General features: G+C 40.3%; 1 protein-coding gene across 3 annotated transcripts; it reads left to right on the top strand.

Moving 5' to 3' along the window:
* Positions 1-1448: 1448 nt before the first annotated feature.
* LOC148299269 (polyubiquitin-C-like) lies at positions 1449-7963 on the top strand. 3 transcript variants are annotated; one of them, XM_088276250.1, is made up of 4 exons: positions 1449-2583; positions 3294-4205; positions 4914-5597; positions 6308-7025. In XM_088276250.1, the coding sequence occupies exons 1-4, from the start codon at positions 1449-1451 to the stop codon at positions 7000-7002; spliced, it is 3426 nt and encodes a 1141-aa protein (XP_088132376.1). In that variant the 3' UTR covers positions 7003-7025. The 3 variants fall into 3 exon arrangements, with proteins under 3 accessions (XP_088132376.1, XP_088132377.1, XP_088132378.1); XM_088276251.1 differs by lacking the exons at positions 1449-2583; positions 3294-4205 and adding an exon at positions 7702-7963 and having other exon boundaries at positions 4691-5597; positions 6308-6991; XM_088276252.1 differs by lacking the exons at positions 1449-2583; positions 3294-4205; positions 4914-5597 and adding an exon at positions 7623-7963 and having other exon boundaries at positions 6085-6903.
* The last annotated feature ends 6523 nt before the right edge of the window (positions 7964-14486 follow it).

A 14486-nucleotide genomic window follows, 5' to 3' on the forward strand; every position in this document is an offset into this window, starting at 1 on the left:
AGGCTTTAAGGGCAGCTGAATAAGGTCGGAGGCGAGGACAATAGCCTCCAAGGAAATTCCAACAGTCTTTTGGGACAAAAGAATATAGTTCAAGGAAATACAAATCAAGTATTGGGTGATGTGAATAAAATCAATGGAGGCCAAAATAAAGTTGCTGGAAATACCAACTAAGTCCAAGGAAATACCAACACTCTTCGAGGAGATCTCAATCTTGTGAAGGGGGATGGCAATCTCGGCTAAGGCAACCAAAATTCCATTTTGGGAATTACCAACATTCTTCAAGGAAATAATAATAGCGTTTCAGGCAACGAATCGACAGTCATTGGCAATTTAAATAATTTATTCGGCAATAAGAATTTAGTTGCAGGAACTTCGAACAATTTGAGAGGAACTGAAAACGTGGTTGAAGGTCGCCAAAACATATTATCAGGCCTGCAAAATTCCTTAACAGGAAGTAATAACCTCCTCGAAGGAAACAGAAATTTGATGAATGGAAATTAAAATAAAGTGGCCGGCGATTTAAATGGGGTGGCTGGAAACACTAATCAGATTTTGGGTGACAAAAATGCAGTTAAAGGAGAAGCAAATAAAGTGAAAGGTACGTAAAACACGCTTGCTGGAAATTTAAATCAGGTAGTTGGATCGTTGAATGCGTTCGATGGCAGTGAAAATAAGGTTAAAGGGGATCAAAATCAAGTTAAAGGAAGCCTTAATGCCATGTAAGGGAATGCCAATCAGGTGAACGGGTTCAACAATGCTTTAATCGGCGCACAAAATCAGATTTTAGGGAATCAGAACAGCGTATTAGGAGATTCGAATCAACTCAGAGGGGTTAGAAATGTCCTAGATGGGAGTCAGAATGCTGTGCTTGGAGGATTCAATGAGCTTAAAGGAGGAAGGAACAGTGTGGAAGGCGATGGAAATTATGTCATCGGTAGCAATAACTTAGTTAATTCGAACGTCGCTGGAACCAACCCCAACCCCAACCCCAACCCCAACCCCAACCCCAACCCCAACCCCAACCCTAGTTTAATTCGACTCCTAGGAACATTAATTTGATAAATATAAGGATGAAGTAAAATATAATTATATGCAAGCAAATATGAATAGATTTAATCTTAGAGCTCATTATGAGATAAAAATATAGCTAGGTTTGCATAGGAGCAATATGAAGTTAATTTAGGATGGTTTAAATATGAAAGTGTCTGTCTGTCGGAATAATTTATAAAACTGGCATATGATGGGATAAAGAGAATGGAAAGTGTGGGCAATAAGTCGTAAAAGTTATAAATGAAGATTCGATAAGAAGCTCATGTGGTTAGTGATAGGGATATATAAAAAACATTGATACGACTAATGAATTCTGGTAAAAAATGTCATAAAAAGTATTAATGCCAATCAGTGTTTTTTAAAGGCACATTTAAGCAAAGAGTTTATATTAATTACAAATGCAAATCTTCGTAAAGACCCTAACAGGAAAGACCATCACCCTCGACGTTGAGCCCTCTGACAGCATTGAAACCGTCAAGGGCAAGATCCAAGACAAGGAAGGAATTCCCCCAGATCAGCAAAGACTCATCTTCGCCGGAAAGCAACTCGAAGACGGAAGATCGCTCTCTGACTACAACATCCAGAAGGAGTCCACTCTCCACTTAGTCCTCAGACTCAGAGGTGGAATGCAGATCTTCGTCAAGACCCTAACAGGAAAGACCATCACCCTCGACGTTGAGCCCTCTGACAGCATTGAAACCGTCAAGGGCAAGATCCAAGACAAGGAAGGAATTCCCCCAGATCAGCAAAGACTCATCTTCGCCGGAAAGCAACTCGAAGACGGAAGATCGCTCTCTGACTACAACATCCAGAAGGAGTCCACTCTCCACTTAGTCCTCAGACTCAGAGGTGGAATGCAGATCTTCGTCAAGACCCTAACAGGAAAGACCATCACCCTCGACGTTGAGCCCTCTGACAGCATTGAAACCGTCAAGGGCAAGATCCAAGACAAGGAAGGAATTCCCCCAGATCAGCAAAGACTCATCTTCGCCGGAAAGCAACTCGAAGACGGAAGATCGCTCTCTGACTACAACATCCAGAAGGAGTCCACTCTCCACTTAGTCCTCAGACTCAGAGGTGGAATGCAGATCTTCGTCAAGACCCTAACAGGAAAGACCATCACCCTCGACGTTGAGCCCTCTGACAGCATTGAAACCGTCAAGGGCAAGATCCAAGACAAGGAAGGAATTCCCCCAGATCAGCAAAGACTCATCTTCGCCGGAAAGCAACTCGAAGACGGAAGATCGCTCTCTGACTACAACATCCAGAAGGAGTCCACTCTCCACTTAGTCCTCAGACTCAGAGGTGGAATGCAGATCTTCGTCAAGACCCTAACAGGAAAGACCATCACCCTCGACGTTGAGCCCTCTGACAGCATTGAAACCGTCAAGGGCAAGATCCAAGACAAGGAAGGAATTCCCCCAGATCAGCAAAGACTCATCTTCGCCGGAAAGCAACTCGAAGACGGAAGATCGCTCTCTGACTACAACATCCAGAAGGAGTCCACTCTCCACTTAGTTCTCAGACTTAGAGGTGGTCAATGATTGTTTTGAATCTAACTATATTCCCATCCTACACTTTTTATTTTATTTCCCTATTCAATCTTTTAAACTTTAATACACTTTTGTTATCTATTTGAATCCTAATAAATAAAAATCTTTGCCTTCCCTTGATATCAAAATCTAAACTAGCCGATAGCTTTATTGTATTCCTTCGTAGCTTTCTTGATTTTGATCGAATTTTCGCTAGATATAAATCTTATGAAAGTATTCATTAAATTCTACAGTTTAAGTAATTCTTTTTCGAAAATCGAACGAGGACATCTTGCATATCTTGCGAAAAATGTCTATTTATGAGTTATGGAGCACAAAGAGAAGAAGAGTAAAAAGATTTTGTCGGCGAGTGTGAACTAAGATTTGTATGACTAATGAATTCTGATAAAAAAAGGATAGTAATCGGTATTTATACGAATCAGCTTTTTTAAAGGCACATTTAAGCAAAGAGTTTATATTAATTACAAATGCAAATCTTCGTAAAGACCCTAACAGGAAAGACCATCACCCTCGACGTTGAGCCCTCTGACAGCATTGAAACCGTCAAGGGCAAGATCCAAGACAAGGAAGGAATTCCCCCAGATCAGCAAAGACTCATCTTCGCCGGAAAGCAACTCGAAGACGGAAGATCGCTCTCTGACTACAACATCCAGAAGGAGTCCACTCTCCACTTAGTCCTCAGACTCAGAGGTGGAATGCAGATCTTCGTCAAGACCCTAACAGGAAAGACCATCACCCTCGACGTTGAGCCCTCTGACAGCATTGAAACCGTCAAGGGCAAGATCCAAGACAAGGAAGGAATTCCCCCAGATCAGCAAAGACTCATCTTCGCCGGAAAGCAACTCGAAGACGGAAGATCGCTCTCTGACTACAACATCCAGAAGGAGTCCACTCTCCACTTAGTCCTCAGACTCAGAGGTGGAATGCAGATCTTCGTCAAGACCCTAACAGGAAAGACCATCACCCTCGACGTTGAGCCCTCTGACAGCATTGAAACCGTCAAGGGCAAGATCCAAGACAAGGAAGGAATTCCCCCAGATCAGCAAAGACTCATCTTCGCCGGAAAGCAACTCGAAGACGGAAGATCGCTCTCTGACTACAACATCCAGAAGGAGTCCACTCTCCACTTAGTCCTCAGACTCAGAGGTGGAATGCAGATCTTCGTCAAGACCCTAACAGGAAAGACCATCACCCTCGACGTTGAGCCCTCTGACAGCATTGAAACCGTCAAGGGCAAGATCCAAGACAAGGAAGGAATTCCCCCAGATCAGCAAAGACTCATCTTCGCCGGAAAGCAACTCGAAGACGGAAGATCGCTCTCTGACTACAACATCCAGAAGGAGTCCACTCTCCACTTAGTCCTCAGACTCAGAGGTGGAATGCAGATCTTCGTCAAGACCCTAACAGGAAAGACCATCACCCTCGACGTTGAGCCCTCTGACAGCATTGAAACCGTCAAGGGCAAGATCCAAGACAAGGAAGGAATTCCCCCAGATCAGCAAAGACTCATCTTCGCCGGAAAGCAACTCGAAGACGGAAGATCGCTCTCTGACTACAACATCCAGAAGGAGTCCACTCTCCACTTAGTTCTCAGACTTAGAGGTGGTCAATGATTGTTTTGAATCTAACTATATTCCCATCCTACACTTTTTATTTTATTTCCCTATTCAATCTTTTAAACTTTAATACACTTTTGTTATCTATTTGAATCCTAATAAATAAAAATCTTTGCCTTCCCTTGATATCAAAATCTAAACTAGCCGATAGCTTTATTGTATTCCTTCGTAGCTTTCTTGATTTTGATCGAATTTTCGCTAGATATAAATCTTATGAAAGTATTCATTAAATTCTACAGTTTAAGTAATTCTTTTTCGAAAATCGAACGAGGACATCTTGCATATCTTGAAAAATGTCTATTTATGAGTTATGGAGCACAAAGAGAAGAAGAGTAAAAAGATTTTGTCGGCGAGTGTGAACTAAGATTTGTATGACTAATGAATTCTGATAAAAAAAGGATAGTAATCGGTATTTATACGAATCAGCTTTTTTAAAGGCACATTTAAGCAAAGAGTTTATATTAATTACAAATGCAAATCTTCGTAAAGACCCTAACAGGAAAGACCATCACCCTCGACGTTGAGCCCTCTGACAGCATTGAAACCGTCAAGGGCAAGATCCAAGACAAGGAAGGAATTCCCCCAGATCAGCAAAGACTCATCTTCGCCGGAAAGCAACTCGAAGACGGAAGATCGCTCTCTGACTACAACATCCAGAAGGAGTCCACTCTCCACTTAGTCCTCAGACTCAGAGGTGGAATGCAGATCTTCGTCAAGACCCTAACAGGAAAGACCATCACCCTCGACGTTGAGCCCTCTGACAGCATTGAAACCGTCAAGGGCAAGATCCAAGACAAGGAAGGAATTCCCCCAGATCAGCAAAGACTCATCTTCGCCGGAAAGCAACTCGAAGACGGAAGATCGCTCTCTGACTACAACATCCAGAAGGAGTCCACTCTCCACTTAGTCCTCAGACTCAGAGGTGGAATGCAGATCTTCGTCAAGACCCTAACAGGAAAGACCATCACCCTCGACGTTGAGCCCTCTGACAGCATTGAAACCGTCAAGGGCAAGATCCAAGACAAGGAAGGAATTCCCCCAGATCAGCAAAGACTCATCTTCGCCGGAAAGCAACTCGAAGACGGAAGATCGCTCTCTGACTACAACATCCAGAAGGAGTCCACTCTCCACTTAGTCCTCAGACTCAGAGGTGGAATGCAGATCTTCGTCAAGACCCTAACAGGAAAGACCATCACCCTCGACGTTGAGCCCTCTGACAGCATTGAAACCGTCAAGGGCAAGATCCAAGACAAGGAAGGAATTCCCCCAGATCAGCAAAGACTCATCTTCGCCGGAAAGCAACTCGAAGACGGAAGATCGCTCTCTGACTACAACATCCAGAAGGAGTCCACTCTCCACTTAGTTCTCAGACTTAGAGGTGGTCAATGATTGTTTTGAATCTAACTATATTCCCATCCTACACTTTTTATTTTATTTCCCTATTCAATCTTTTAAACTTTAATACACTTTTGTTATCTATTTGAATCCTAATAAATAAAAATCTTTGCCTTCCCTTGATATCAAAATCTAAACTAGCCGATAGCTTTATTGTATTCCTTCGTAGCTTTCTTGATTTTGATCGAATTTTCGCTAGATATAAATCTTATGAAAGTATTCATTAAATTCTACAGTTTAAGTAATTCTTTTTCGAAAATCGAACGAGGACATCTTGCATATCTTGCGAAAAATGTCTATTTATGAGTTATGGAGCACAAAGAGAAGAAGAGTAAAAAGATTTTGTCGGCGAGTGTGAACTAAGATTTGTATGACTAATGAATTCTGATAAAAAAAGGATAGTAATCGGTATTTATACGAATCAGCTTTTTTAAAGGCACATTTAAGCAAAGAGTTTATATTAATTACAAATGCAAATCTTCGTAAAGACCCTAACAGGAAAGACCATCACCCTCGACGTTGAGCCCTCTGACAGCATTGAAACCGTCAAGGGCAAGATCCAAGACAAGGAAGGAATTCCCCCAGATCAGCAAAGACTCATCTTCGCCGGAAAGCAACTCGAAGACGGAAGATCGCTCTCTGACTACAACATCCAGAAGGAGTCCACTCTCCACTTAGTCCTCAGACTCAGAGGTGGAATGCAGATCTTCGTCAAGACCCTAACAGGAAAGACCATCACCCTCGACGTTGAGCCCTCTGACAGCATTGAAACCGTCAAGGGCAAGATCCAAGACAAGGAAGGAATTCCCCCAGATCAGCAAAGACTCATCTTCGCCGGAAAGCAACTCGAAGACGGAAGATCGCTCTCTGACTACAACATCCAGAAGGAGTCCACTCTCCACTTAGTCCTCAGACTCAGAGGTGGAATGCAGATCTTCGTCAAGACCCTAACAGGAAAGACCATCACCCTCGACGTTGAGCCCTCTGACAGCATTGAAACCGTCAAGGGCAAGATCCAAGACAAGGAAGGAATTCCCCCAGATCAGCAAAGACTCATCTTCGCCGGAAAGCAACTCGAAGACGGAAGATCGCTCTCTGACTACAACATCCAGAAGGAGTCCACTCTCCACTTAGTCCTCAGACTCAGAGGTGGAATGCAGATCTTCGTCAAGACCCTAACAGGAAAGACCATCACCCTCGACGTTGAGCCCTCTGACAGCATTGAAACCGTCAAGGGCAAGATCCAAGACAAGGAAGGAATTCCCCCAGATCAGCAAAGACTCATCTTCGCCGGAAAGCAACTCGAAGACGGAAGATCGCTCTCTGACTACAACATCCAGAAGGAGTCCACTCTCCACTTAGTTCTCAGACTTAGAGGTGGTCAATGATTGTTTTGAATCTAACTATATTCCCATCCTACACTTTTTATTTTATTTCCCTATTCAATCTTTTAAACTTTAATACACTTTTGTTATCTATTTGAATCCTAATAAATAAAAATCTTTGCCTTCCCTTGATATCAAAATCTAAACTAGCCGATAGCTTTATTGTATTCCTTCGTAGCTTTCTTGATTTTGATCGAATTTTCGCTAGATATAAATCTTATGAAAGTATTCATTAAATTCTACAGTTTAAGTAATTCTTTTTCGAAAATCGAACGAGGACATCTTGCATATCTTGCGAAAAATGTCTATTTATGAGTTATGGAGCACAAAGAGAAGAAGAGTAAAAAGATTTTGTCGGCGAGTGTGAACTAAGATTTGTATGACTAATGAATTCTGATAAAAAAAGGATAGTAATCGGTATTTATACGAATCAGCTTTTTTAAAGGCACATTTAAGCAAAGAGTTTATATTAATTACAAATGCAAATCTTCGTAAAGACCCTAACAGGAAAGACCATCACCCTCGACGTTGAGCCCTCTGACAGCATTGAAACCGTCAAGGGCAAGATCCAAGACAAGGAAGGAATTCCCCCAGATCAGCAAAGACTCATCTTCGCCGGAAAGCAACTCGAAGACGGAAGATCGCTCTCTGACTACAACATCCAGAAGGAGTCCACTCTCCACTTAGTCCTCAGACTCAGAGGTGGAATGCAGATCTTCGTCAAGACCCTAACAGGAAAGACCATCACCCTCGACGTTGAGCCCTCTGACAGCATTGAAACCGTCAAGGGCAAGATCCAAGACAAGGAAGGAATTCCCCCAGATCAGCAAAGACTCATCTTCGCCGGAAAGCAACTCGAAGACGGAAGATCGCTCTCTGACTACAACATCCAGAAGGAGTCCACTCTCCACTTAGTTCTCAGACTTAGAGGTGGTCAATGATTGTTTTGAATCTAACTATATTCCCATCCTACACTTTTTTAATTCAATTGCCTATGAAACCAAACTCAATCAATATATTCTCGGTAATCGCTTTGCAAGGTTTATTAAAACTAAGATAATTTCTAGAATTCTGCCGTAAAATTATTTTTATGTTGTATATCTAGCACTCAAGCTTTACACTATCCGAAAACAAAATGCAAGTCAATTCTAAAATTAGTAAAGTATCAAGATCGATTCACAACAATGAAGCAACATTTTATAGTCTAGACAATTATATTTTTTTCTTTAAACTCAACATTTGTATATGGCCTAGCATAGCAATCGCAACGATCTATAATCTCGCTCACCGTAAAAACAATACTTTCTAGTTAGAAGCGCCTAAACTAATCTAAGATATCGATTAAAATTTAAGTGTAGTGGTGTCTTATCATTATTCCTTATATATTCGACTCTGATGTATAAATTCAAAATAATTGAATCTAGATGAAACAAGGCTCCAAGAATAGTTAAGCTAAATCCATCAAATAGTCTGCCTTAATCACAGAGGAAGACCGCGCCAACAATCCGATATTCAAAGCCATCTATAAGCGAGTTCGAAACTTGAATAAGAAGCTCACACATATCGAGAGTCTTGAAGAACTAGACCGAGCCACCCTCAAACCTGAGCAGATCGCCAAAATACAATCAAGAGGATAAGTAGAGGCCTAAATTGCTAAAAACTAATAGTTTGCACTTTTCTATAAGAGCATACTTGTTGAAAATGGCGGCATCGTCTTTGACAATTCTGAGGAACTTATGAAGATTGCAACACTAATGGCAGTCGGGGCTCATCTCACTCTGAGCAAGACATCCACAGCTCATAATAAAAATGGTCAGATTAAAGCAGTTTCGGAAAGCTATCGGCAACTTAATGGACAAAAATGGGGAAAGGGCTAATCAATTGCCGATGTGGCAGGGTTGAACTTCACAGTGTTAAACTAATTCCTAGCATCTAAATCCTATGCAGCCTGTCAAGATTACATTTCAGAGGTTGCTGAAATCTAGGAATAATTGATCAATGGTCACTAGCCTCGTGGAAATTAAACGTAAAAAAGTGTAGCAAATGTTCAACCAGAAACCAAAGCCCAGATTATACCAGAAAATAAACCGTAAACTAAAGCTGAATCCAAGCTTTTGGCCAAGATTGAGCCGAAATCGTAAATCAAGACATAAGCGAAATCCTAAACTAAGCCATAAACTAAGCCATAAGCAAAGCCAGAATCCAAAGTAGAGGTCAAACCCTAGATTAAAAAATAAACCAAAGCTTCCAACAAACTAGCAAAATAATAGGGCAAAAAGTAAGAAGCGAACAAACAACAGCAATAAAAAATTGAACCATAATCATCCAAAATCTAGAAACAAGAAACCGTTCCATAAACTAGCCAAAAATCCGAAATCAGTGACACTAACAAAACAGCCAAGACTTCCAATAACGCTAGAGGCTACAACAACAACAGTGCAAGAGGCTACAACAATAACAGAGGCTACAACAACAACACTAATGGTTACAACAACAGCACTCATGGCAGCCACAACAACAGCAGTTATAACTATCGTGGCAATAACGAAGCAGGTAGTAACAGGGGATACAGAAACAACAATGGTGGCTACAACAACAATGGCAGTAACAATGGCAATAGATACAAGAAAAAGAACGAAGACAAAAGCCATGATACATCACTTGAATCCACCCCCGAGAAACTGAACCCCCAGAAACCCAAATACATCGCCAAACAATGATGATTGCATGCACATATCAATGACGATCCTCAAATTATATATGCATAAATATATCAACTACTTCATTTCATGCAGTATATTTCGTTATCGAATCATCGTCTCCTATGAATCTGATAACAATAACATAAATTATAAATAAATACAGTATTTAGTCGTTGAATCGTGTCATAGAAATATTAACAAAATTATGTCATTGTCAAAGTAGCCATCTCTTGCCAAAAGAGTCCCATGCATTCAAATGCACAGCAACAATATGCCTGGCAAATAGAACCTATCTTTTGCTAGTTTAAGGAACACATAGCGCATATGGAAGCCACAACCCGATAAATGCAACATATAGGATCACACAAACAGGAAGAGCATAGCATAGGAGCAGACGAACCGTAATACCATCGATAGCAACACTCCGTCCAGACAAAAGAATAATAATTGCTTATACTGGACATCAGCAAACAAATCCAAACAGCCGGTACTTCCCTTATCTCATCGCAAACCCAATGCAGAAACTAACACTGAAATCAGTATAAAAATGGGCGTAGCAAGAAGTCCCAACCGGCCCAATGAGAACCATTATAGCAACTGCAATAGTAACAAAAGTAGCAGAAGTACAAAGGCTAACAACAAAACCAGTAACAAAGTTAGTGGCAAAGCCAGTAAAAGGCTCAGCCAAAAGAACATCAATAATCTTAGCAATAACAACTCCACCAAAAAGGATGGTTTCAGTTTGCATAACACTTTGAGCAACTCACCAGAACTAGAAGGAGAACAAGCACAGAGCAATATCGCGTATCTGCACAGCATGCATAACATGCATAACATACATAACATGCACAACATAAATAACATAAAGAATAGAGCCTATAACCCATACCTAGAGCTAACAGACATATCGGACACAACTGCGAGCTCGAACTATTACAACAAGAATATAAGCAGCTAGGAGCTGCTGTTAGATAAAATCAGGCTCTTGAATGATAACCTGGAACTAGTCAACAATAACTATACGATGCTCAAGAAGCAATATGAAGCATTATTACTCGAGTACAGCAACAGTAGCACCATTCACACCTCCCATAACCTTCAGACTCCTCACACCCCCCACACTCCTCACATAAAGTAATACAAGCAGAAGTACAAACATTACAAATAGCTATACACAAAAAAACTTGAATAGTATAACGAGCTCGTCACCAAACTGGACGAACTCGAATAAATATAAAACCAGTTACTATAAACAAACTAGTCTCTTCTCCTCCGGAACCAATAACTCCTCTCAAAGACAGCCGCCGCCGAAGAATCAAACAGCAGACTCACCACCATCATCAAGAACATCAAAGACATCTGTGAGATGAAGGAGAATAAGATATTGTTTAGCGACTATATCGAGAAATCCGGGATATAGGATTCCATCAGTTTTGATCATTTTGCCGAGGGAATCCAATTTTCATATGCGAACATAGGCGATCATACAAACAGACATTAAAAACAACAAAACTATGATAACCATAAAAGTAGTGAGCATGACTAAGCAATAATGCTCGATGTTATCCACCAAATACAAGATATCATTGCAACGAGCATATTTCGAAATGGCACATGATTATAAATTAGCACCCTTATATTTTATATCAAATTCTGTTATATTTATTGCTGTTAGTTACCCATTGCTGGGTATTGCAGGGAGGAGGAACTAAATAGAAAAATGCAGTAATTTCTAATCCACCATTATAAATGATGTTAGAATTGAGAGGCAATTGCTATTACAATCGGCATTTCTCTGCAATTAAATGTCATACATTTACTTGATTAATATAATAATAGCCAACTTCTGTGTTTATCAGAGATTATCGGAGCCGCTTATATAAATATCACCATTAATCGCAGATACCAAGGAATGTCTTCATAAAGTTCCTCCCGTTTTGTCATCCAGATGGTCATGAATGTCATCATCTGCAACTACGCCAGTAAAAAAATAACCAAAATTACATCGAAAAGGTAAGGCAAAAAGGCACTCAAAACCTATTTATTCTTTTTGCTCTTTGTTGTTTTGTTGATTGGGCTCAATCAGACAGTATTCTTCATGTTCAAGTCACGCAATCTCTACGAGTAGTTGAATGTCCCTCGTTCATATTCAGCGCTGTAGATCAAATAACATGTGGCTGACATGAAAGTTAAAATCCTGAGTCACTCGCTTATGCCCATGCCTGAAAAGATGGCCAATATTCGCCAGATGTAAAGTATGGCTGATGTGCTTATCCATCCAGCTCGCCGTCTCTCCTACGATACTTTCGGAGAAACGGGCACATAGTTTGCATGGGCATTCAAAAGCCAAAGCTTCTTACTGTCATCAATTATTGGCGCCTCAGCTTTCTACATAATCTGCACTTTCCTGACGATGATTGGAGAGAAGAAAGGGTAAATTCACCAGGCTTTCAAAATGGAGATCATGGTGATGATTCTGCTTTTCCTCTGGGAAATCGAACTGATTATGAAGGCCGAAAACAGGCTGCATCACCATACCGACTACTTCGATAAAGTCTACACGGCCTTTCCGATCCACGAGAGAAGGGAGATGATTAAAATCATATTGGTGCCCTGCATGAACATCATCAAATTTTTTTTCAGGTTCTTTGTGTAAAGCCCAAGCTCAAAGAAACTCTTCAGAGTCGCAAATAACCCTCACTTGAAAGAAATGACCTTCAAAATCAGCGAGACAATCAATCGAAATGTTACATTGCAGCATGAACATCTCGAGGATCGAGTGGAAGTAGCACTAAACGAGTGTAAAAGGACACATCCCCTGTAAACCGATATCTACTCGATTCAACGCAAAACCATCATTGGAATATATCTGACGGAAGGATAAAACATTCTTTATGACGACTAAGTTGGGAGATTGCTATCGTATTTCATGATCAAGTTGGGCTGACTATGATGCCCGGTTTATATACAGATGAATAATTTATGCTAAAGGTAATTGAATTTGTTGTAACTGTATTAGTTTTTTAGTTCTATCAATAAATAATGGCTTCTCGCAACACATATCATTGAGAGTTATTTTAGGCATGTGATCTAAGCTATTTGGCGGATCAATTTATGCTATCCATGGACTTTATGGGATTATCTTTGAAGGAATGAAGAGATGGTTGTCAATATCTGCGTATCCGTTTCCTATTATTTTTGTTCACAATTATTGTCTTCGATTTCCACACTTTTAAGCATGAGGCTACGTGGGTCTTTGAGAACTGAGGAGTTATGATACAGTTGGCTCTAACTACGAGCACGACATAAGTTTCATGGAAATCGCCATTAATCTCTTCCATTTCCAGCACAATACTGTAGAGATATCAACTTCAGCGGGCCGCACATTCATTTATCCTGATATTCAACCTGCCACTGGGTGGAATTATCAGGCTCACAAATAAGATAAAATGTCGAATTTCCGAACTCTTGTGATGTTTGGGATGTGATCCAAAGTGAAAGATATGACTCCTCGATTTTTTATCTTCTAGAATCGTTATTTAGACCGAGTGGAGACAAGAAAGAAAAAAGTTTCAAGCCATCTTTGACTTCACTTTCCTCTTTTGATAAAAGTCAGAGCTTCAGAACAATGTCAGCTCCCACTAACTTCCTAGCCCCTACAGCAACATACTTTTCGTCACGAATCAAAGAGTTAATGCCTGCACATTATTAGATAAGAAAAATCACACCATTTTTTTTGACGATTCACTCCACACTTTCTAGATCAATGGTCAGAGATATCGAATATACTCCAAAGGAGTATATCGACTTTTAAACAGCTTTCAAAGCAAGAACTTGTCGAACAAGCATAAATAGGATACAAATAATTAAAAGTATATATTAGCATGACGCAGAGAATTAAATATAACTAGAACTCAAGCACCCGTCATCATTCAATAGTCTTCATACCCATAATTCCCTAGATCCTGTCAGTCCTCATACGTAACGAAAAAACAAGCTCCCGCATCTACTCAGTTTGATTCCAAAGTCGAATATAATCTTCTCTCAATTCATTTGACCTTTACTCATGGCTTATTTTTGTGCTTTGTACTAACTTCTTGAATCCATTCACTTGTTTTTTCAGATCTTCATGATCTTGTGCGAGCTGTTTCTCGACAAGTTACTACTTTAGGAATTTCATATTGTTCAGAGTTTACTAAAATTATTATGAAGCTACATTCGCATCCATTCTCGCATTGTGCAATTAAGAGTGCAGATCTTTCATTTTTTGCTAAAGGTTTTGTAGTTTGTTTGTTGTGTTGCGTTCGTTGGTGAAAGACAGACCAGACCGTCGAGCTGAAAGCGAAGGCAGTTTCATCTGCAATCCCAACTAAACTGTATTCTCTGGGTTTTTGGGAAGTGAGCCATGCGTGCTTCGAGGTTTGAATTTGTTACCCAATTGTAAGAAACTTACTGAATTCTGTGAGTCTTGGTATCTACCCATCTTCATTAGTTTTATTTCACTTATTAATAATACATTTACTATACTATAATGCTAGTTTGATCCATAGCAATCGGTATTAAATATGCACATCGTTCGTTCAGCAAAAATACATAAAGTGCCTCAATTGCTACACACTGTAAATGATATTATAAGGGTAATCAAGGTTATTTATTATGTGTATGAGAAGAATAGTTGAAAGATAAATGAAATTATCTCGTTAATTCTTCGTCGGATAATTGGGTCATCGGTAGGGTTGGGGGTTGGGGTTGGGGTTGGGGTTGGGGTTGGGGTTGGGGTTGGGA

The sequence above is a fragment of the Brachycentrus maculatus genome, unplaced genomic scaffold (assembly GCF_059751285.1).
Source record: "Brachycentrus maculatus isolate JH-2025_06_01 unplaced genomic scaffold, ASM5975128v1 h1tg001229l, whole genome shotgun sequence".
NCBI lineage: Eukaryota > Metazoa > Arthropoda > Insecta > Trichoptera > Brachycentridae > Brachycentrus > Brachycentrus maculatus.

Excerpts from the sequence above, each read along its gene's own strand:
- LOC148299269 (XM_088276250.1), top strand. The coding sequence starts at position 1,449 with ATGCAAATCTTCGTAAAGACCCTAACAGGAAAGACCATCACCCTCGAC. Across the intron at positions 4,206-4,913 it reads CTTAGTTCTCAGACTTAGAG|GTGGAATGCAGATCTTCGTC; the intron begins GTGGTCAATGAT and ends TCAGACTCAGAG. Across the intron at positions 5,598-6,307 it reads CTTAGTTCTCAGACTTAGAG|GTGGAATGCAGATCTTCGTC; the intron begins GTGGTCAATGAT and ends TCAGACTCAGAG.